At 52.3% G+C, this 24285-nt stretch overlaps 1 protein-coding gene across 5 annotated transcripts in view; it reads right to left on the reverse strand.

Annotated features, from left to right (window-relative positions):
• Positions 1–2387: 2387 nt before the first annotated feature.
• CCDC58 (coiled-coil domain containing 58) overlaps positions 2388–24285 on the reverse strand; it is a 66974-nt gene continuing 45076 nt past the window's right edge. For 3 of the 5 annotated variants that reach the window (XM_030535168.1, XM_030535157.1, XM_030535147.1), the window contains 2 exons: positions 7934–8035; positions 2388–2631 (listed from right to left, as the gene is read on the reverse strand). In XM_030535168.1, the coding sequence (XP_030391028.1) occupies positions 2497–2631; positions 7934–8035 (237 nt within the window). In that variant the 3' untranslated portion in view covers positions 2388–2496. Of the gene's footprint in view, positions 2632–7068; positions 7158–7933; positions 8036–14376; positions 15987–24285 lie in introns of those variants that run through there. The other 2 variants (XR_003996720.1, XM_030535139.1) reach the window with 2 other exon arrangements.

Consider the following 24285-nt stretch of genomic DNA (forward strand, 5'->3'; position numbering starts at 1 on the left):
CATTATTTGTTAAAAGAGTTATTTGGGGAAAGAGCTGATAGTTTCTTTAAGTTCCATTGTGAGTTATGGTGTGGGGTCTTTTATTAGTTCTTTATAGTAGGTGGTGTCGGAGACTTCTCTGTTGATCTTGTTGACAGTTATGATTAGGGACTACGATAGTGCCCCCTTTGTCTACTGGTTTGATCATTATCTGGTGGTTGGATTTCAGGGACTGTCCCCTGGGTAGTACAGAGACTGCAGTGGATGTAATGCAGGGGTGGCCAAACTGTGGCTTGTGAGTCACATGTGGCTCTTTCACTGTTAAAGTACAGCTCGCAGAGCCTCCCAGGTGCCTTCCCTTCTCCTCCTACCAGACTGGGCAGGGAGCTTGGGACCTCTGCCTTGCAGCAGGGGAGAGGGGGTGGTCCTGGGGCTTCAGCAGGAGCAGGGCTGAAACACTGGGCTCTGGCAGGTGCCTCCTGTGGGGTTGAAAATTATTGTATGTGGCTTGGAAGCTCAGTAAGTTTGGCCACCCTGAGGTAATTCATGTCTGAGGATTTCACAGTTGATTTTTTTTCCTGAAGCAACTGATGTAATGATCCAGTATGTGTTTTTCTCCACTGTCGGGTGTCCACTCAGATGACTTTTTTTCTTGTGACTGTCAGTGGGGATGTGGTAGTTGTGGGTGTTGGCAGAGCCAGTGCAAGGATATTTTGTGCCCTAGCCGAAATTTCCACTTTGCAACCCCCGCCCCTACACATTGGTTCATTGGGGGGCAAATCCCAACGAGCCTGTATAGACTCCAGGAGCCAGCCGTGCCCAAGGGCTGCTCCCCAGACCAGGTTTCTCCCTTCCTGCCCCCTGACCTCCCCTGGAGGGTGCACAGCCCCCCTGCAAGCCCTCCCCACTCTGGGGGCCCCCGACCTGAGTCCACTCACTGGCTTTCCTGGGCTTGGGCTGCTGCAGCAGCTTGGCAGGGAGGAGCCACCTTCCAGAGGCACCAGAGAGCCAGAGCGTCCCACTTGCAGCAGCAGCAAGCCCCAGCCGTGGAGGAGCCGGTGCGGCGGAGAGGGCCAGCAGTCCTGCAAAGACGGCAGCACCACTAGGGGGGAGCAGCCATGCCCCCGACCTCCCCCGCCTGCAGCAGATGGATGCGGCGGTGGCCCCCATGCATTCCCCAGCCCCCGCTGGGATCTGCAGCTCCCAGAAGTGTGAGCCGATGCTGCTCCTCCCAGAGCAGGCTCAGGTCTCCACGCCCCTGCGGCAGCGGTGGCTCACATGCCCGGGAGCTGCAGAGCCCGAGCACAGTGAGGGAGGAGCCAGGGGCCGGTGCCTGCATGCATCCACTGCAACCTGCATGAGCCCCCAGGGGGTGTGCTGGGCAGCAGCCAGGGCAGAGCGGGGTTGCTTCCCACTGGCGGCACCGCCGCCTTTGCAGGACTGCTGCCCCCTTGCGCTGTGCCGGCTCCTCCATGACTGGGGTTCGCTGCCCCCGCAAGCCAATGCTCTGGCTCCCTGGTGCCTCCAAAAGGCGTCTCCTCCCTGACAAGCCAGGGCACCGCTTTTTGGAGCCCCCAATCACTTGGCACCCTAGGCGACCACCTAGTTTGCCTAGTGGTTGCACCGGCCCTGGGTGGTGGTGTCTTTCTTGTGAAAGATTTACTTGAGGTGGAGTTGGCAGAAGAATTATTCTAGTTCTCTAAATGAGTAGTAATATTAGCAAAAAGCAGCAAATCAGGAGAAATGTGACAGTCAAGCTCATGGACTAAGCAGATTCTAATGGAAGCATTTTGGGGGAAATTCAGTGCTGAACCATTTGTATTTGGGTAGATCCAGTACGTTTCCTTGGGGGCCTGTCATAAGTTAGCAGCAGTTATTTACTGCTGGAATCAAGACAGACCTTCTGTTACACGTGTGACAAACTGGGACTGTTCCTTCTGTTGTCTGTGAATGCTGAGTGGGGGGTGTTGGCCTGGGAGGATGGTCTGCATTGGGGGATGGGAGACTGGCCTTGAGGGAAGATGCCTGAGCATGTAACGTGAGAAACCAGGAGGGGGTTAGAGGCCAGGTGACACCTCTGCCCGGGAAGCTGAACAAGGGCTGGGGGGGGGAGGAGATGCTGGGGAGTGAGAGTTTTTTCAGGAGAAGGCTGGGGAATGGAGGGAAGCACAGACAGGGCTCTGACCCCCCAAGGGGGCTGTGATGCTCCTGGGACCCCAAGATGGACCTAATTGGGGAGGAGCCTGTTGTCTGTGCCTGCAAAACCTGTCTTGGACTGTGTTCCTGTCGTCTAAATAAACCTTCTGCTTTACTGGCTGGCTGAGAGCCATGGTGAATCGCTGGAAGCTGGGGGTGCAGGGCCCGACTCCCCCACACTCAGTGACAACATGCAACAGAGAAACACAAACTTAGTTTTCAAAATCAGATTCATTTTATTTTCATCCATGTATTGGCGCTGGCAGTATGAGCTGGAAGCCTGCAGAAAGAGCAACAGAAGAGCCCGTCTCGAGCATCTCATTAAAAATAGTTCAGTGGATCAGCTTTGGTTTTGCCAGTCTCATAGCTGGTAAGACTGGGCCCCTTGTTCTCATGAGGAAGGCTTTGGAACACCCTCAAGTGTACACACTCATCAGTGCTGTTGCTGACAGAGACCTGAAAGACAAAGAGAATAGAACAGCCACGGACTAAGCAGAGTCTAATGAAAGGATGTTTGGGGAGATGGAGTGCTGAACCTATGAATAGCTACAAAATAAAAATTAAATCACACACGGTACCATTCAATACCCTAAACCTGGTCTGTAGAGACTGTCATGTCTCATATCACATATGAGAGCAGAAATGGGCTTGTGTGTCCAAATTAGGGTGTTCCTCATGATTAGCAGAAATAGAAATTTTATCCTTGCACTCAGCAGGCCAAATTCAATCCTGCCATAAGAAGATGTCACTTCCATTGGTTTCTCCAGGAGTTGCACCTATTTATGCCTGGGCTAAATTTAGGTCATATTCTTCCTACCTGAAAATTGTCCTTCCCACTCAACCCCTTCATCTTCTGCTTTTGCACGTAACCTTGGGGATCTGAGTGAAGTCAATGAGAGTTTGCTTTACAAAAAATCTGATAGTTAAACCCCAAAGTTTTCAATCAGTTTTTCTAAGGCAAAGGATCCTTGACTTCACTCAGATCCCAGGCCTAGACTGGCTGTGAAAGAGTTAACCCTTTTTGCCCTAGGAAGGTCAGAGCTGTATGCAAAGACACTGGAGTGGGGAGCAAAGAAAGCTGAATGCTGGGGTGAAGTAAGCCAACATTCTCATAGGGGCTGGGTGAAGATTTTGCAGACAAATATTTTATTCACCAAAAAATGCAGTTTCAAATCTCTCAAGTCAAAAAATATTTTTTGGAAATGCTGACAAACTGTTTCAATATTTCCAAATTGATTTTTTGATTTTGGAGTGGCGGGGTGGGGAAGGGATTTACAAAATGTCTAGAGGGAGATATGGTTCTGTTCCACCTTATAACTTTTAGTCAAAGTGGCTGGGGGTACTCAGATGGGATATGGAAGACCTGGGTTTAATATCATCCTTGTTTGATGTGCAGAAGGGAGTTGATCTGGTGTCTCCTGTTTCTCAGGAGAGTGCTCTGACCAGTGGGCTATGAGGTATTCAAGAGGAGGTTTCTCTGTCTTGCTTATTGAAGCTGTTCCACTGGGTAGAAATAATCAGTGGGCCAGAAACAAAGAGATTGCCCTAAGCAGCAGGCAATGGAGTCACTCAGCTAGGAGATAAGAAACACAAATTCAAATCCCATCCCCTGCAAGTTGTCTCCTGTTGTAAAAAAAATCCTGTTTTTCTAAGTCTCTCTTTTATGGAACCACCCAACATTTAAGCACCACTGATATTCACAAAATCTGCGCTCAGCTGCCACGTAACTCTGGAGCTGCCTACATTCCCTCAACACCTAAATTTTTGCTGTAGAAGTCCCCTAATTGCCTAAGTTTCTGCCACTGGGCACATCACTAGTGTCTCAAGCAGGTGCCTAGACATCTAACTCACACTTAACCCCCTGCAGGATTCTTACAGTAGGCTTTGTCCTGCCTAGCTTACCTGCAGGGCCTGATCCAGTAGGTGTGCTCAGAGCACACCTGACACCACAAAACATGGAGGAGAACAACCTCCCTTATGATGTTTAGCCCAGTGGTGTCACCTGGGCCATGTGAGACCCTGTTCAATTCCCTCTTCTACATGACAAGACAAAGGGAGTTGGTCATGGGTCTTCTACCTGTCAGAGGAGTATTCTAACCACTGGGTTATAGGATAATCTGAGGCAGAGGCGCTCTCTGAGTCTCCTATTGAAGCTGTTCCACTTGTAACTAATTAAATATGCACTGGCCCAAACAGAGAGTGAGTGACTCTGTAGTTCAGTAACTAGGGCACATGCCTGAGAGGCAGAGACCATCTTTAACTCCCTTCTCCCCACCTGGCAAAGGAGGGAAATTGAACCAGTCTTCTACCTCCCAAGCAAGTACCCTAACCACTGGGGTAAAGGATGTAAGGAAGTCAGCCTGCTCCTCCTTTCCCCTCTGGCTTTTTTGTGGGAAGTCAGACTTGCGCCACCCCTTCTCTTGCAAGAAACAGCTCAGGCACCTGTTGCCAGAAGAAGGCTTTTTCATAGATTTATAGATTCTAAGGCCAGAAGGGACAATTATGATTATCTGGTCTGACCTCCTGTAAAACCCAGGCCATAGAACTCCCCCAAAATAATTCCTAGAGTAGATCTTTCAGCAAAACATCCCATCTTGATCTAAAAATGTTAAGCTCCGGAGAAATCAATCATGACCCTTGGTAAATTGTTCCATTGGTTAATTACTCTCACCATTAAAAATATACTTCTTATTTCGTCTCAATTTGTCTAGATTCAACTCTCAGCCATTGGATCGTGTTATACATTTCTGTGCTAGACCAAAGAGCCCATTATTAAATGTTTTTCCCCCATGCAGGTATTTACAGAAAGTAATGAAAATAACCTTTAACTTACTCTTCGCTAAGCTGAATAGACTGAGCTCCGAGTCTGACTGTGAGGCATGTTTTCTAATCCTTTAATCATTTTCCTGACTCTTCTCTCAACCCTCTCCAATTTATCAACATCCTTCTTGAATTCTGGGTACCAGAACTTGACACAGAATTCCAACAGGGGTCACACCACTGACAAGTATAGAGACAAAATAGCCTCTCTACTCCTACTTGAGATTTACCTGTTTATGTATCCTAAGATCAATGTCAGACTGACAGGTCTAATTATCCAGGTCATCCCATTTATCAATTTTAAAAATTGGCATTTGAGCTTTCTTCCAGTGCTCTAAGACTTATTGAAAAATCAACATTAACAGACCAGTGAACTCCTCAGCCAGCTCTTTTAAAACTCTTGGATGCACATTATCTGGTACTGCTAATTTGAAAATGCCTAACTTAAGTAGCTTCTATTTAACACCCTCCAGAGATATTAGTGGAATAGAAAGATTGTTATCATCACCATTAGGTAGAGATTATATCTGTTTTCCTCCAAATACGGAAAACAAATATTTACTGAACACTTCTGCCTTTTCTAGGCTGCGACTCCTAAGCAGAGACAGGAGCCTGTGTCATTCTGTACCTCAAAGTAGCACCCTGGAACACCCATATTTACCTCTGTCATAGAATTATGATATATTTCATACACAGCATGCTATTCAGGATATCATATGAAAGGTCATGATCTGCTGAAACCCATTGTTCTGTTAAAATATGTATATCATTAGTGTGTATGAGGTTATAAGATTTTGCTGTATGGTTGTTAATGAAATAGTTGTGAGTTTGGAAGTCACCCAATGCTAGTTTTCCAGGGACCACAACAATGGAGATTAACAACATCCGGGCAGGTGTTGAATGATCACCACCTGCCATTGACCAGCAGGGGAATCGTATACAAGGGATTTACAATTCAATGACAGTTGCACAAGCACCGCACATTGGGGACTGCTCAATGCTATGACTCAGTTGCACAAGACCACAACAGTCAATCCTGTGACTCAGGTAGGCCCACCAGGCATGCCTAGTCTAGTGTCTTCCAGGCACAAAGACTGAGGAGACACAATAGAGGACAGTGGCATCATACTTTGGCCTTTATCCTCCCTCCACCTATGCCGGAAGCAACAAGAACACTTGAAAGACAAAGCCTTGAACTGAGAAGACTAGTCCCAGGCTTAAAGGGGAAGCTTGTGTATTAAGAACTTAACTTTGTTGAGAAAACTGCTTGGTCCAAAAAATACTGCCTAGTCTAATAAAAGATTTAGACTGTGTGATTACCTTTTATTTTCTTTGGTAACTATCTCTAACTTTTTATGCCTGACACTTATAATCAGTTAAAATCTACCTTTCTGTAGTTAATAAATCTGATTTATATTTTACCTAAAGCAGTGTGTTTTGCTTGAAGTGCGTGGGAAATCTCAGCTCAGTTTACAAAGGCTAGCGTGTGTCCTCTCCACATCGAAGGAGGGGCAAACTGGATAATAAACTTACACTGATCAAGTTTCTGACCAGGAAAAGATGGTATAGTTCCAGGCTGCAAGGATGGGGGCTTGGGAGATTTGCTGGTGATTTCTCTGTTGATTTGTGACTGGCTCAGGGAGCATTCATGCAATTTAGCTGGGTGTGGGGCTCCATGTGCTGAGTGATAACAGTGCCTGGAGGGGTTTGCTGCTTATCAGTACCAAAGCATTGTAAGAGACAGCCCAGGCTAGAGAGTTAAGAGGGCACAGTGATACCCCAGTTCCAGGTTGTACTCTGGGGATCCCATCGCAGTGTCTAACTTCAAACTGGAGTTAGATACCACAATTCTTTTGAGGGGAAGCACTCAGGACAGACACCATTCTCATCAGTATTTCCTATTGGCTAGCTTAAGCATCTCCTCATTCAGCGTGCATGCTTCTGTGGGTTCTGTTCTTAGGCTCCAAACTTTCCCCATCCATTGTGCACAGAGCCTGAACACCTAACTCAGGGTTTGCGAACTCCAGTGGCTAACTAAGCACATACAAGTTAGAGGCTGCAATGCTCACCTACCTTAGAAATCTTCTCTATTCATGTCCCTCAGACAGCTGCTCTCACTGGCAATCCACTGGGAAATTTCAGTTGCAGGAGGCAGAACATTCCTAACAGATGGCCATAAGTGACTGAATTCATTGCCACAGGAGATCAGAAAAAAGAGTTTCTAGCCATGTCCCTTAAGAAAGAACCTTGGAAAACATAAGTGGATCAAAGGAACAAGGGGCTGGACTGTACTTCTGGAGCAGAAGGTTGTGGGGACATAAGACCTACCCCTCCCAAACACACACACAAGCTGTATTGTATTTAAAATTGCTCAGAGGAGTTTGAGGTGTGTACCTCTCAGTAACACTCCTCAAAATCCCCAGGACGACCCTGTGCCTAGTGGGCTGATTATGGTGAATAGGATTCTATTTCCTCTCAGGATACAGAGATGGCAGGAAGGAAAAGCCATTATTTTGCCAGCCTGCTCAAACAGCAGCTAAGGCCAGCTCTGAGGATGACAGTTGAGAAAGCAGTTGGAGAGTCTTGAATGGAGATTGCCCTCTTGGCAATCCTAAAATTTTACAATACACTGCTGAACGAGTGTGACACAGGCTTTATAAATACTGAGATAAGATTTAAATGAAATTCACAAAACAAGTTGTTTATCTTTTCTATTTTTGTAGCAAAAAGCACCCAACAGGTACTGGCTGGGCACTGCAGAAGCAGATGAGAGATAGTCCCTACCTTGATTAAAAGTCATACTGGGACCTTTTCCTGCAATGTTTGCTCACTATTTGAACATCTTGCTTTAAGGCACTCAGAAGTATACCTACATTCTTCTTCAACTAGAAAACTTAAGCAATGAGGGAAGAAGTTGGGGATTTTGTTGATTACTGACCTTAATGAAGTAGTTTATTCCAGCAACCACCTGAGCTTTATATTGTATGGCTACAAAGACTAGATACTTCTCGTTTGTTTTCCCTTCCAGCTGTAGCTTCACCTGTAAAAACAAAAAACAAAAAAAGAGGGTTAGGTGGTGTAATGTCTATGGCCTCCGTCTCAGCTTCTCAAAAAATGCACATAGCGTGACATACAGCACATAACATTTCCCTTTTTTGGGCCTTTTTTGGGCCTTGCTTATTAACAAACAATTCAACTCAATTCAGATCTTCCAGCCTTATTCCCTAGTGTACCTATTGGGTTTCTGGGAACTGGGCGGGAGTAAGCCTGCCCGCTGCTAAAGGATCCCCCCCAGCCTAAGGAGAGGATCTACAGGACCTCAAAAACCCAACTGATTTCAGGGAACAACTAATAAAAGAACAGGGACAGGAGTGCGGTCAAAGGGTCATAAGAAGGGAGCCTGATGGGGACACCGAGCAGAGAACCCCAGACAGTGCCCACTGCTCCTCGAAGGCGTCAAGGGAGCCAGTGGACGCTGCCCAGAGGAACTCTGCCCAGATGTGTGAACGGACAGAGGATCGGAAACAAGCCCCACAGTCACAGGAGTCTCCATTGGCCAACTGCCTCTCCCTGGTGTGTAGATGGCCATTTTAGCCAGGGCTAGGAGGAGGCTGACCAGGAGGTCTCGTGACTTTGTGGGGCCACGGATAGAGAGTGCATAGAGAAGGAGGTGAGGGGAAAAGTGCAGCCAGAAACGTAACAGTATATTGGTGAGGAGCCGGTATAGGGGCTGCAACCTGGCGCACTCTAAGTAAATGTGCGCCAGGGTCTCCCTCGCGCCGCAGAAGGGGCAGGTGTCTGGGACAGGGGTAAACCGCGCCAAATACATGCTTTTGTACAGACAAAACTACACAGGATCTTTTCAGGGGGCAAGACAAAGATGCCACATTTATTATGATAATCTGATTTATGACCAATAACTAATATCTTAATCCTTATACACACACATTATACCTAATAACTACACACAGACACCTCCATCAGATGTTCTGCAGCTGCTGCATAGTTACCAGTCCTGAAGATAGCTTAAGTTCATGGCTTGATTTTGCAGCTTGGGTTCGTAGCATGTGGTGGCTAACTGGCCAGGAAAGCCGGGCACAAGGACGACCTGGGTCTCCGTTGGCCACGCACTGATGTCTTTCCATGTTGGCAGCAGAATGTTACCCTCCAAAGTCTCCCATCTCACCCATCCTTTTTGTAGGCTTTAGTTTGAATCCAGAGTCTATAGGTCTTGCTGTGTCACGCTGCCTCTGGGTTTGGGGATTGATCACCCGTCAATTGCAGGCGTGACTTTCAGCCTGGGATCTGGCTTTGATCTTCCTTCTATTGTACCTTTTCTTTTTTAGGGTGGACTCTTCTTACTTTGTTAGGGCTCTTGTCTGCATCTTCAGCCGGGGGGAGGGGCGATGAACTTTATTTCTTCAGGACAGGCTGGGGCTGGAGGTTGATTCCATCCTCCATACCTACCTCAGTCGCACATCTAAACTAAACTAAAGATTACAGCAGGGTTTGCAAACATGAAGGTAGGAGGAAGCTTTTACAAAATGGAGTGACTGTTTTAAAATGGGGTTTGAATTACAATATGGCAAACAGTGAACAGAAGTTACAATATAGACAAGTGTAGTGGATGGCAAACAGTGAACAGAAGTTACAGTGTAGGCAAGTGTAGTGAATGGTGAACAGAAGTTACATGAATAAAGTGAACAATTAAAAACTATTTCATTTATCAGTTCTACAATGTCCGTGCTCACGACTCCATGAAAGAGCAGCCAACTGATATCCCTGGCGGGTCTTGGGACCAGGATAGAGTATAGGCTGGCTCACCGGGGCTCCTCACCCTCCAGAGGTGGCAGGAGGTCCTGCCACTTTGTGTTGGGGCAGGACATGAGGGTGAGGAAGTGAAGAGTGTGGCGCACGAGCTTGTAGAGATGTTTCCTTGGCGTGGTTTGGAAGTGGATCAGCTGCAGATCGTGCAGCCAGCTTGCGGAGAAGGGGCGGGGCAGCTGGTTGGGTCCACGGGGCAGGGGCCCAATGAAAAGGTCTGGAGGGCCCGGGGTGGAGGGTGGGTGGGGCATGCCCTCTCGCAGGACCCAGTCGAGGTAGGCCCGAGCAGCGGGCAGCAAAGCTGCCTCCACCTCCTGTAGTACGCGCCGGGGAGTACAAGGTCTGGAGAGCCCCATATGCCGAGCGAGCGTCAGGGTATCCAGCCAGTCTCCCCGGTCGTAATCCAGAAGGTCTCCGACCCTGGTGACTTCTGCCAAGACCAGCCTCTGGCACACCGTGGGGGACTCCGTCACCTGCACACAGAGCTGGGGATTGTGTAGCAGGAGCTCTGCGAGGAGATCTGCCCCCCCCCGGTGGCCGCCACGGACATGGTGGCATAGAACAGCTTCCAGGTCCGGAGGAGGTCCTGGTAGAAGACCGGCAGCCCGGAGAGGTCTCCTGGAAGACTTCTCAGATCAAGATAAAGGAGCTGCCGGTCGTATCGGAGCCCTCGGAAGTGGTGCAGGAAGGTGTGCGCCAGTGCTCTCCACACTGGACTACCTGCACCATAAAGAAGCCTCTGCAGTGCCTGGGGGTGGAAGACGTGGACCTGAGCATGCAGGCACTTCAGGCCCTGTCCTTCCTCCTCCAGGGGCAGGTGGAGGACGCCTGCAGGGTCCCAATGCAGTCCTGGCCAAAAGAACTCCAGAACCACCTTCCGGAGGTCGGCCAGGAAGCCCAGGGCCGGGACCAGGGTGTTGAGCCAGTACCAGAGCATGGACAGGACCAGTTGATTGAGCACCAGTGCCCTCCCTTGAAGGGAAAGGCTCCAGAGGAGTCTTGTCCATTTCCAGAGCCGCTCCACCACCCTGCCCTGCAAACCTTGCCAGTTCTCCGGTGAAGACGGATGCGTGGCAGAAAGGTAAATGCCGAGATGGAGCACGGGTCCATGCTCCACCGGATGACCTGAATCACGGGTGGGAGGGAGCCCGCCTGCACCCGTCCCCAATCACCAGGCCAGAGCTCTTGACCCAGTTGACCTGGGTGGAGGAGGCCACCGAGTACACAGCCTAGCAAGCCTCCACCCATACCAAGTCACCCGGGTCCTGGACCATGAGAAGCACATCGTCGGTGTACACCGACAGGACCAGCCACAGCTCTGGCTCTTGAAGCACCAACCCTGTCAACCTCCTGCAGAGGAGACAGAGGAAGGGCTCGACTGCCAGAGCATACAGCTGGCCCTAGAGGGGACACCCCTGCTGCACTCCCCACCCGAAGCTGACTGGCTTGGTCACGGTCCAGTTGAGCCTGACCAGACACTCTGCGGAAGCGTACAGCACCTGGAGAAAACCCACAAACTGGGATCCGAAGCTTAACGCTTGCAGAGTGCCCAGGAGATACCCGTGGTCCACCCTGTTGAATGCCTTCTCCAGATCCAGGAACAGGAGGGCAAAAGACAGACCATCCCTGCACCCAAGCTCCAAGAGATCCTGGACCAGATACAAGTTATCAAAGATGCTACGGCCCGGGACGGTGTAAGTCTGGTCTGGTTGGATCACGTCCTCCAGCACGGACCCCAGCTGCAGCAAGATGGCCTTGGCTACGATTTTGTAGTCCGTGCTGAGAAGCGAGATGTGACGCCAATTCCGTAAGTCACGGAGGTCCCCCTTCTTCAGCAATAAGGCGAGCATGGCTCGCTTGCACGAGAGAGGGAGGACCCCATTCTGCGAGGGCTTGGCCCAGATGGTGACCAGGTCTGGGCAGAGGACGTCCCAGAACACACGGTAGAACTCCACAGTCAGCCCGTCTATGCCCAGAGATTTGTTGGTGGGCATGCGATGGAAGGCTTCCAAGAACTTGGCCAGAGAGAGAGGCAGCTCTAGCCGGTCCCGGTCACCCGTGCTGACCATCGGGAGCCCGTCCCAGATCACTCTGCAAGCGGCAGGATCAGTCGGATCCAGGGAGAAAAGGTGCACGTAGAAGGTCCTGGTCCTCTCGCACATCTCCGCCGGATCCGTGAGGGGGGTGCCGTCCTCTGCCAGAAGGCAGGTGACATGCTTCTTGGCCCCTCTCTTTTTTCTAGGGTGTAGAAACGGGAGCCGCGATCCATCTCCCGAAGGAGGTGGATGCGGGATCGAACAAAGGCGCCCCGGGCCTGATGGTCCTCGAGGACCCAGAGCTCCTCCAGCTTCTCCCAGCAAGCTCGCAAAGGGATGGATCCTCAGGGCTGGCGGCCAGACACCTCTCCAGCTCTAAGACCTCCCGTTCCAACTGCTCTATCGCCGCATCCCTCTGTCGGCTGGCGCCCCGGGTATAGTCACAGCAGAAGAGCCGGGTACACACCTTTCCCATATCCCACCAGCGCTGCGCTGAGGGAAAGGCAGGCCGTCACCCTTGCCAGGCCAGCCAGAACTCCTGGAAGGATGCCACGAAGTCCACAACCTACAGCAAGCTGTTGTTAAAATGCCAATAGGCAGGCCCTGGCCTCTCCGCACGGAGACAGTCCGTCACAGTGACGAAGTGGTGATCCGAAAAAGGGGCCAGCTGGACGCTGGAGGACTGGGCCCTTGAAAGATGGAAGCGCAACAAATAGATGCGGTCCAACCAGGAGTGGCACAACCAATGGGCTTCCACCCGCACATAGGTAAACGTGAAGACATCAGCCAGGTGGTTGTCGCGCCAGACATCCACCAGGGAGTGATGGTTGACAACCTCCTGGAGGATGTCCACGGCAGCCAGGCTCTGCTCAGTCCCTGAGCAGTCCCGCTCCTCGAGGGTGGTGTTAAAGTCCCCGCCCAGGACCAGGCATTCACGAGGATCCAAGGAGCCGAGGAAGGCAGACGCCTGCTGATAGAATCGCAGCCACTTCGAGCCTGATGTCGGGGCATAAACGTTCACGAGGTTGACCACGAGCCCCTCCATATGGACCCGGAGGTGCAGCAGGCGGCCCGGCACAGCCTCAGCGACCCCCAGCACCTCGGGCCGTAGGTCGGGGAAGAACAGGGTAGCCACACCAGCCATATGGGCTGTGAGGTGGCTAAAGTAGACCCTGTCCCCCCACTCCAGCCGCCAGCTGGCTTTGGCGGCCGGATCCATATGGGTCTCCTGCAGGAAAACCACAGAGTACCCCCCTCCCGAAAGAAGGAGAGCACCTGGCTCCTGCGGAGACCCACCCTACAGCCCCAGGTGTTCAATGTGGCAAAGGTAACGAATGCCATGAGGAGGGCTGGGGGGGATCCTCACCGGCAGGGATGCTCACGGACCCCCTTGGGCCGTGCAGCAAACCATGACCCACCCCGAAGGTGACCAAGGAGTCACGGAAGCTGCAGACCCGCTGGTAAGCCATGGCACCCTGCTTCCTGGTCCTTTTGCCCTCCCCCATGAGGGCCCTCGCAGCGTGGAGGATCTGGTGAAAAATCCCCCCATCGCTGGAGAGCAAGCGGTACCTTATTGCGGGAGCCCCAGACATCTTCTAGAAACTCCCGCAGCTCCTCTCGCAGCATATGGGGGGGGTGGGGTCACTGGCCTCCAGTGATTCACCGGTGGGGCCTCTAGCACAGCCCAGTGGCCTACTGTGACGGGCAGGCAAGGGGCGGACCCGCGACGTGGCACCCAATGGGCCGGCGCCACATGGTCCGCCTCAGACCCCAGCTCAATGGGGAGCGGTGGAGGGCAGAGTGCAGCCCCTAGTGGGTCGGAACTGGGAACCACAAAGGCCACTCCCCGGGGGTCATCCTCAGGGAAAGAGAAAGAGACGGCCCCAGGGGCAGCAAAAACATCACGGGAAGTGGAGGGGGTAGGGACAGGATCAGGACTAAAGGCAGAGCTGGGGTCAGGAGCAGGGTCAGGGAGAGGGACAGAGGCGGGATCCTGGGACACAGGATCCTGACTGTCAGGACACGGCTCCTCTCGGCCAGGCTCGGTGGTTTGAGGGGTAAGGAGGGGGTCCCCAGTGTCGCTGGGCCCAGGCTCAATGGCAGGTGCGACAGCCGCGGCATCAGGAGATGTAAAACCTTCAGTGGGGCCCCCACCCGGGAAGGAACTCGGTTGCCCCGCAACAACGAGGGATACCCCTGGTAGCTCGGGTCCCAGCCACGAGGCACCGGCCATCGCCTCAACAGGCTCGGCGGCCATCAGCAGGGTGCCACCCGCGGCCGGGAAGGTCAAAGAGTCAGGGGACCCTCGGAGGCGGAAGCGGACGCAGCATTTGGGACGATGGAGCATGGGGAAGGGGGAGGATGGGGTGAGGTCGGCCAGGTCGAGGCCTGCTGGCAGAGGGTTGTCCTTCCCCTGGGCAACCAGGGTCAGACCCAGAGCCTCGATCTCCTAGAAGATGGAAGGAAGCTCACCTCCCACCACCCCAAGGTCCTCCCCACTCACGCTTGAGGTGACGCTCACCTCAGGTGTTGCAGGGGACGCAGGTGGCAAGGGAACAGGAGGGGCCTCATCCGGGGTGCCACGTCTTCCCTAGCCGGCACTGGCAGAGAGACCGATCCTGTGGGCAAGGTGGAAGGCTCAGTGTCAGCAGCCCCCTTTCTGGTCTTACGGGGGGCTTCCGCATTAGGTTGTAGGAGCGGAGCTCGAGCCTTCCGCTTGCCCCGCTTACCCTGTACTCGGGTCCAGCCCTCCATGGCATCGCCTGCGGGCTGGTCGACAGGGGTTATGTCGGGGGGCAGGGATGACGGTTCGAGGACTTGTAGAGGTACTGATGGAACAACAGGAGGGAGGGAAGATTCCCCTTGGGGAGAGCCCTCTCCCACACCCGGCAGTACCCCTGCCGCACCCTCCTCCACAGGCCCTGCCAGAGTGCAGGCAGCAGAGGCTGGGCTCTCCTGCTCGTCTGGGCACACTGGAGGAGGTACCCCTGATGCCCGAGCTGGAGCAGTGATGGGCTGGGAGGGAGGAGGGGTGGCTTTGGGCACCGGGGGGCTAGGGGTGCCGGCGATGATGGGGCAGACACCCTGCCGGTGCTCAGGGGTCCTGGGCACTCCTCCATGCCGGGCCAAGGGGAAGTCCCTCCGAACGTGCCTCGTCGCCTGGCAGAGGTAAAACTGGGCCTCCTCTGTAGAGTAATGCACCCAGTAATGGGCCACCTGATAGGGGACCAGGAAAGACCCCTCGAGCGCCTCCCCGCCACGCGCCGCCGGTGGCAGTTGAAGCTGCACTTGCCGGCGGAATGAGAGAACGTGACAGAGAGCGGGGTCTTTGCAGCCCAACGGGAGAGGGCTCACAACAGGAAGGGGCTTCCCTAGGGTAGAGAGAGCAGGTAACGGGGCGGCATTAAGAAGGAAGGGAGGGATGGAGGTCAGGACCACATGGACACCCAGATCCTCCAGCGGCTCCAGGGGGACGAACATGCTCCCCACTGCCAGGCCCTTCTCCACGGCCTCCTGGGTGGCAGCCTCCGAGGCAAGGAAGAAGACAACCTTGCCATACATCTTGGAGGCAGCCATGATGGCCGTCGGCCCCACCACCCTCACCAATGCCTGCACGTAGGTCTCCACGTGGGGCGAGGCGGGCACCAGGAGGCAACAGATGCTGTGCTTCCTGGTTAAGATGGGGAAGGGACTCTGGCCGCTGTAGGTGGTAGCAGAGGCGGCAGTCGGAGGAGATGACATAGCGGCAGGCAGGCAGGCCGGCCACTGGGGCATATGCCCTGGGGGCCAGGGGAGGGGCACTCGCAGGACTGGTGGAGGGAACAGGCAGGGAGCAGCACCACAGCAGCGGTGGCATCCCCTGCCATGGAGGGCTTAGTCTTCCTAGCAGGGCCCTTTCTTTCTTCTTGCCCTGGCCCTTCCTGGCAGCTAGGGGGGCTCCCCCAGAATCGGAGGGGGCAAGGGACATGGCAGCAGCAGAGGGCACCCCAGCGGGAGCAGCGGCAGGTGGTCCAGCAGCAGCAGTTGAGGTGGAGACTAGGGAGTTTCGGGGGAGCAGGCGGGGGAAGGGGGACAGGGGCTGTCCCAGGGGTCCCACCTGCCGCATCTCCCACCATGGTGAGTGGGGAGGAAGGGGAGACACCGGAGAAAGAAAGGGAGGAGGTGAAGCAGGTCAACCACTCCTCCCCGCTAGGCTGCAGGCAGGGGAGGAGGGTGCCAAAATGGGGGAGAGGGGACAGATAACGGGACTATCAAGGACTTGGGGGGGGGGTCAGTCACCGACACAGGATAGAACTCGGCTCCTCTAGCTGCACTAGAGGAGGGGAGGGGAACAACAGCAATGGGGGGTGCAGTGCAATGGGACAAACTCAAACAGGGCAGCGGCACGAGCGCACCGAAGTGGGCATGGGCGCACAAGGGGAGGGGCTAATCAAGGTGAGAGGATCGCAGAGGGAGGGGAGCAACCATGCTAGGAGTAGGGCAGAGGGACCAAGGGGCTAGCTTCAGGGCTGGGGCGGGACAAACCAAGCTACAAAGGCAGACAGGCAGGGCAAACAGACTGAAGCTGGGCGGGCGGGAGGCTATGAGGGGCAAATAGGGCAGGCAACAAGGGGCAAAGTTAGGGGGCCTGTTGCAGAGGGGAAGGGATCAGTCCAGGGGAGGGGGAGTGCGTGCACTCAAAAGCACTTGTGCAAAGTCAAATGTTTGGCTGGCTGCTGCTGCAGGCCCAAACAGTGGCAATAGGGCATGGCAGGCCAGGTGAGCAGCTGAGTCCCAGAGGCAGGAATTGAGGCAGATGATAAGAGGTCTGTGGGGGTGGTGGAGGGGGCAGCAGTGGTGGGGGGGGACACAGTTGGACCAGGGGGTAGGCTCCATGCCACACCCCATTTCTCCACAAACACAGTCTAAACCCCCACCACTAGAGCACAGGTAGAGAGTTACTCAGTCCTTGATGGCCCCCTCCACAGTGGTCTTCAGAGTCCTGTGTGCTCCCCCAGCAGCCGGTGGTCTTCTCAGTCCTCTTCCTCCTCCAGGCTCCAGCAGCTCCCCAGGACAAACACAGCTCCAACAGCAACCCTGGTGGCCAGGCAGGAAGGACCCTCAGAGGTGGTAGCAGTGGTGGTGGGGTCCTGGCTTCTCCCTCCATAGGTGGGGGAGCAAAGGCTGGCCAGCAAGCCCCCTCTTTGCTCAGTGGCAGTAGTCTAGGGAAGGAGCACTCCAGCCAGCAGCAGCTCAGGAAAGGAGAAGAAGCTCCAGCCAGCAAGACACCCAAAGAAGAGGAACAGCACTCCAACCAGCAGGGCAGCCCGAGGACACAGAGCACTCCCTGTAGTGGGGTAGTCCCTTGCTCCTGCCTTAAAGGGCTTAAACCAGCCCTGGGGGAAGGTTGTGGCTGGGAGCTACTAAGCTGGTCTGCAGTGGCTGCAGCTGGGCCATGCCCCAACCAGGCCACAGCTGGCCTGTATAAAGAGGCTGTGAGCCAGGAGCCCAAGCCACTCTGTTTGTAGAGGGAGAAGGGTCTGATTGCAGGGAGCTAGAGACAGGGTACCTGAGTGGAGCAGGGCTGGGGAGAGGTAGAGGAGCTGGGGAGCTCCAGCCTGGAAAGCCCCAGGATGTGGCCTAGTATAAGGCCAACAGGTACTGGGGGTTGTAGAAGGCAGCCCAGGGGTAGGCCAAGGCAGCAGGTCCAAACCCTCCTTGCCAGTGAAGAGTAGGTGGCTACTGCAGTCTGCCCCAGGGTGCGGGGGGCTAGATGATGACTGGCATTAGCCATACACTGAGGTGAGGTGGGGATAGTGGGTGGGGGTTCCTCAGGGAGAGGAGACCTTAAGACTGAGAATTACTGTGAGGGGCAGCACCCCAGGTAAAAGGGCACTGGAGTTCAGGGAGGGACATGGAGCCAGAGGACAGGTGGCTCACCAGCCTGTAGAGGGTGCTCCAGAGCTGCAACGAGCTAACTCCCAACAGTTATAAGCAGGAGGTGCTGCAGGGGTGAGTCCGAACCTCTACACCAGGGCCAGCTCCAGACCCCAGCATGCCAAGCACGTGCTTGGGGCTGCATGCCACGGGGGGCGCTCTGCCAGTTGCTGGGAGGTCTGCCGGAGCTGCGGGACCTGCGAGCAGCAGAGCACCCCCCATGGTGTGCTGCCGTGCCTGGGGCATCGAAATGGCTAGAGGCAGCCCTGCTCTACACCTAGGCTCCACAGTTCCTTGCACCCAGGCTTCACAGCCCTGTGAAAACTAGGATTGCTGCTTGGCTTTTCCTGAAATACCTCTCACCTGAAGATCCTGCTCTCTGCAAACATCTCCCCCAAAACCCCTGTCCATCCACTGACCTCAGAGTCTGTATGGCCTAGCTCCCTCTTAAAGGAGGCACCACCTCCAGTTTGCCATCACGTGACACTTGGTCACTGTGGTACAGGGGCCCATTGGTGCCAACTGGCAAAAGGTTCACTGTTCTCTACAAATAACTCCTATCTAGACCTGACAAACTCACTACACCTAACACACTGTTTCATGGTATGCACCCATGATGGGCAGCATGTGAGGTCTCTGCTGAAAACTTGTAACTTGTCAGTACCCATAATCAGTGTGAGATGGGTTTATGGGTGATATTTAAGGAATAATGTAACTATTCAAAATTATGCCTGTATGGTCTTGGAAGGAAAGTGTGTGTGACTAGGGAATAATATGTCTCGGTGATGGGCAATTCAAGCGGGGGGGAGTTGTTGCCCATCCTGGGCTAGCCAATTCTGCATTGCACTACGCATTGGCTGCCTTGGCACCAACCCAGAAAAGCAATGGAAAAACCATTGAAGACAAACTAACATCAAAAACACTTGAATGTGAAAAGGAATAAGACATGGAGTGGATCACCTTGTTTGGTGAATAAAGACAAAAGTCTAATTTGGTATATCAGCGGGTGGAGACAGATACTCTGTATACACTGACTAAGGAGGCACCTTGCTGAGCAGAGATGCTTCATGAAAGACTGGGTCCTGGCATTTTAAATTGTTAGTTCTCCTTTACTGGGGTAGGTGGCAGAGCAGTACCATCAGAGGAGGAGAACAGGAAGAAGGCAGAATGGAGACCTTTCAAAGTTTTGGCTCAAGCAAGGGGGCATAGGGGAGTCATTTGAGCTCCCTGCCTCAGGTGCTAAAATGTGGGATGGCCCTTTTCCCCTCCCCCATGGAACTATGTACAATCCCTCAATCATTTTTTGCATTTTTAATTCAATGAACCCCTATAATACTAATTCAATATGGTTTGTCCAGGATATTGCAGGTTAGTGTCATATCTGTCACAGTCAAGTGACTTTTTAAAAATTTCTCTAAGACTATTGTGATCACATTCACCTGATGGGGTCATTGGAGTGCTATGGTACATCAGCCCTTCTCAGGTACAGATGTACTGTGTCTCAGAGGAAAGCATTAAAGAAACTTCTGCTGTGAGGCACATGGACTGCAAGAGCTTGTGGGTTCCAAAAGCTCTGACACACAATGCAAATGAAATACTAATTTACTAAGGCTGCCAGAAAAGGACAAATACCCTAGGCTCTTAAAGAGCTCAGAGTAGTTCTCTGTTTAACCTTGGTGGGACAGTTCAAAAGAAGGCTGGGGTCCTCAGGCCTCACTATCTTAATCCATTCATGCAGTAGAGGTAATTGGTCAGAGTTCAGTTCTGTGGTATGACTCATTGGGGCCCCCTCTGCATTGCTCTTCCACACTGATGCAGCATCTTCTGCTTGAGTGTCAACTCTGGAGCAGCTGTTCCAGTGCTTCACATGCTTCCACTCTCACCCCAAATGCTGCAATCACTACTCTTCTCCCACAATCCCAATACACCCACTCTTGACTAATTACTCTCCCAGTTCCCATGGAACCTTTCCTTTCTGCTGCTCTCAGGAGATTCACCGCACTACTCCCAGGCTTTCCACTTCTTTGGAAGTGATGAATTAAGTGTTCCCTCAGTGCCAGCTGTCCTTGTCTCAGTCAAAAACGGTCATCCCTCACCCCTGCCATTCATGACCTTCCCAGCCTCCAAGCACTATTTACCCATCAGTTATTTACTGAGAGGGCCCATCCCTTTGAGGGAGGTCAAGCAGCCAACTTCCTAGTCCCCCAATGGACAGTTTGAAGCCCTCGGCTCATGCTAACAGATGTAGGACAAGGAGATTTAATAAGTAATATATTCCTGATCAAATGTATTGTTGGTTGTTGTTTCTGGACTCAGCTAGGATTAGGGCAGAAATGAAGGTAATGCTCAGGGATCAAAAATGCTACAAGAAAACCTCCCCAAAATTGATAGGACTGGGGCTAGATTTCACCAGGGATCTTAGGCACCCCGCTGACTAGTGGAATTCTTAGCCCTGAGTTAGGCACCCAGGTCCCCCTGTATTGCATGGAGACACTTAATTGCCTAAGAAAGGGATTCCCAGAAGCCAGCAGGCAGAGTGGGGAGCCATCTAAGCTAGCTGGAAGTAAAATAGAGAGAAGATGGGCATGGCATAGGGCCCAGATCTACAAAGGTACTTAGGCACCTGACTGACAGGCCAGAGAGAGGCGCCCATCTCTGCTTGGGATTCGTGCTTTCAGATTGCCAGATGAAAAGTGCCTTGTACCTGCTGAGGAAATCAGGGATATAATCCTTTCCTCTCAGAGGAGCTTTTGGCAAAGCATCATTTCCATTTGCTGTGATTTTAATTGTCTGCTTTGGAGCCTCTTTTAGGAGCATTTGGATACTACAATGAAATCCAACGTAATGACAGCATTATAGATGGGGAAACTGAGGCAGAAAGGCCTGAAGTGACTTACCCAGAGTCAGGCCACACAATGAGTCTGTGGCTGACACAGGAATCACATCTGTCTCATGACTACCAGTCCCACTGCACCAACCACTAATCCATTGTGCTTCATTCATTAGCTAACTGGGAATTTTGACCATTTCTTTAAAAGCATGTAGTCAATAAAGGCAATTTGTGTATTTAAGCCAATCAACAATGACATTTTTCTGCTGGCAGCCACTTTCCCTTCCACAAAGAGGTGCATGACGGGCGGGGTGAGAGCCACCACAAGTCTTTTAGTCAGCAGTCTGGTAGTCAGATGCTCTTCGTTGCTCAAAAATACCGTGGAGTTCCCAGTTGACTCTCAAATGCCAGATACTATTCAAAATCTACCTTTCCAAGGCACACACAGATCTAAGCTCAAGACAGAAGTTTCACCTTTTAGAAAATAAAGAGCAATGAATAATTTTGTTTACATTTTTTAAAGATCACTGAACAGGTGAGTGCTTTAAATGAGGGGTTCTCAACCTTTTCCTTTCTGAGGCCCCACCCCCTCCATGCTATAAAAATTCCACAGCCCACAGGCAGGGCCGGCTTTAGGCCAATTCAACCAATTCTCCCAAATCGGGCCCCACACCCAAGCCCTGCTGGTGCGCTGTACCAGGGTGGCCTGGCTTCCCCAGCGGGCAATTTAAAGGGCCTGGGGTTCCCAGCAGAGGCTGGAGCCCCAGGCCCTTTAAAGTGCCACCAGAGCCCCACTGCTGGAGCCCTGGGGTAGGACTGCTGGGCTCTGGAGGCTATTTAAAAAGTCTGGGGCTCCGCTTGATTCTACCCCACCCCAGCCCTTTAAATAGCTGCTGGAACTCTGCCACTTCCCCAAGGTTCCCGTGGCTATTTAAAGGGCCAGGGCAGTGGAAGCAGGGGAGCCCCAGGCCCTTTAAATAGCCCCCGAACCCCAGGCTGCTGCTGCTGCTGCTACTCTGGTGGGGGAGGGAGGAGGAGGAGAGGGTGGGCTGTACCCCCTGTACCTGCACCCCCTGCCCACACCAGTCCCACACCCCATGCCCTGCTTGCACCAGTCCCTGCCTGCAGCCAGCTCTGCACCCTCTGCCCTGTCCGCACACAGCCCCGCCCCCCCATCCTGCCCACACCAGCCCCGCACCCCCTGCCCTGTCTCCAGCCAACTCCTGCCGCACCCCCCTGCCTGAAGCCAGCCAGTCCCACACTTCTCTGTCTCCAGCCCACCCCACCCTGTGTCCCCCTGTCCCCAGCCAGCCCCGCACCCCTTGTCCTGCCTCCAGCCAGCCCCTACCTCCAGTCAGCCCCTGACCTGCCTCCAGTCAGTCCCATGTCCACTGTTCCCACGGCAGTAACCCTGCACACCTGCTTCAACGAGAGGGGCAGGGAGCAGCTATGACCCACACATGTGCACACCCTAGGGTGACCAGACAGTAAGTGTGAAAAATTGGAACGGGGGTGGGGCGTAATAGGATCCTATATAAGAAAAAGACCCAAAATCGGGACTGTCCCTATAAAATCGGGACATCTGGTCCCCCTAGCACATCCCCAGGGAGTGGTGGGGACCCACACATGTGAAATGGAACTCATTTCTAGTTCAGGCCCGTCTTTTTAAAAAAGAACTTTAGGTAGGGTTAAATAAATCTGTATTTTCCCATACATGTCCAGCTTTTTGGTTCTTAAATCGCCATCCAGGAGGAATTTTTAAAAATACGGATGTATGGTAACCCTTTTGGTACAAAAAATACATACTGTGACACATCCCTTAAATTAGAACTTTTCATAGGGAACCAGTTGCTAAGAAATGAAAGGCTTTTTTTATGTCTTTTTTTTTTTCAGTCATCCCTGCTGGGGCCCCGCTGAAAATGTTTGAAATGGGCCCCGCACTTCCTAAAGCCGGCCCTGCCCACAGGTGCCACAAGTGTTTTTCTGTATATCCAGTAGATTAAGAGCCAGGGCTGGCAGTAGGAGGTGGCAAGCAGGGCAATTGCCTGGGACCCCAGACCACAGGGGCCCTGCAAAGCTAAGGTGCTCTGGCTTTGACTTCAGCCCCGGATGGTGGGGCTTGGGTTTTGGCTTTCTGCCCTGGGCCCCAGCAAATCTAATGCTGGTCCTACTCTCTGGTTTATTTAGGCAGCCCCCCAGGGGGCCCCAGACCCCTGGTTGAGAATTGTTGCTTTAAATCATTCTAAGTACATGACACTTTCCTGAAAGTAGTTCAGGTATCGTACATATCTGCCCTCCAGAGGCTAGATTCTGCTCTCACTTAACAGGAGAGTATATTTAAAACCTCAGTTGACCCCTGTGTGAATGAAAGCAGAATCTGATTTGAAGATTCACCTTTTGCACCATATTTGTGTCCCCTGAAAACTAAGAATTGTGGCCTCATTTCTGACACATGCTGGGGACACATTTAAACTTGGATTCTCAGATTTTTTGGACAGAGACCATCTGTTACGTTTCTACAGTGAGCATACACACAACAGCAGTAACACTGTGTAGGTCTATAGTGCCTTTCGAGGAAGAATCTCAATGTGCCTTACAAGTATGAATTAAACAGTCCCCATGTCAGGAAGGGAAGTGTTATCCCCTGCTCCCTCCCTTCGTTTTACAGCTGAGGAAATTGAAGCACCAAGGGGTGAAGTGATTTGACCAGGGTCACACAGCGAGTCCATAGCAGAGCCAGGCAGGCCCAGGACATTTCCCCCAACCCCCTCCATCCAGCCCAAATAACCTTCAAGGGGCCCTAAATCATTTTCAGAAAAGCCAAAGTTATAAATTATAGAAAAATACTGACAAAGTAGTTAATTTCTACTTTCTTAAAATCCAAGATTTTCCAGGAATCCAACTAGCCCCTGGACTCCTAGAAGGTTATTTGTTTATAGGACCCCTGAAATACCCATTCACCCCCTCTGCCCCCCAGTAATGGGATCCTAGAACCAGCCCTGGCACCAGGAACAAAAGCCTGACTTCCTGGCCTGCTCTGCATTAGCAAATGGGACCTCCAATTCACTGCCAGTGCAGCTCCACTAGCCCAAGTACCAGTGTAGGCAGAACACTGATATTTTTACTGCCCTGTCAGCCAGTTCTGTACAGATCAGAGTGCAATGGCACACTTATAAAGTCACCTAAAATCTTGTCTGCACAGGTGCTTCTACCACTGCTACTATCAGTGGACCTGCTCTGGTAGTTAATTAGGCAGTGTAGACTCTGCTTCAGATGCCAGTACTGACCATTAGAGCTTTCTTTCTTTCCTATATTTCTAGCTGTGCCACAGATGTCTCTGAATGTCTCCAGAGCTCGTAGAAGACTGGAAAGCAGAGAGTCAGAAGACTGGAAGAAAAGTAATGTTGTGCCAATATTTAAAAAAGATAAATAGGATAATCCAGCAATTATAGGCCTGCCAGTCTGACATCAATCTTGGGCAAGATATTGGAGCAGCTGATATGGGACTCGATTAATAAAGAATTAAAGGAGGATAATATACTTAATGCCAATCAATGAGGCTTTGTGGAAAATAGATCCTGCCATACTGACTTGATATCTTTTTTTGATGAGATTATAAATTTGGTTGATAAAGGTAATAGCACTGATGTAATCAACCTAGACTTCTGTACTACACTTTACTTG

This window comes from Gopherus evgoodei, chromosome 1, assembly GCF_007399415.2.
Source record: "Gopherus evgoodei ecotype Sinaloan lineage chromosome 1, rGopEvg1_v1.p, whole genome shotgun sequence".
NCBI classification, from domain to species: domain Eukaryota; kingdom Metazoa; phylum Chordata; order Testudines; family Testudinidae; genus Gopherus; species Gopherus evgoodei.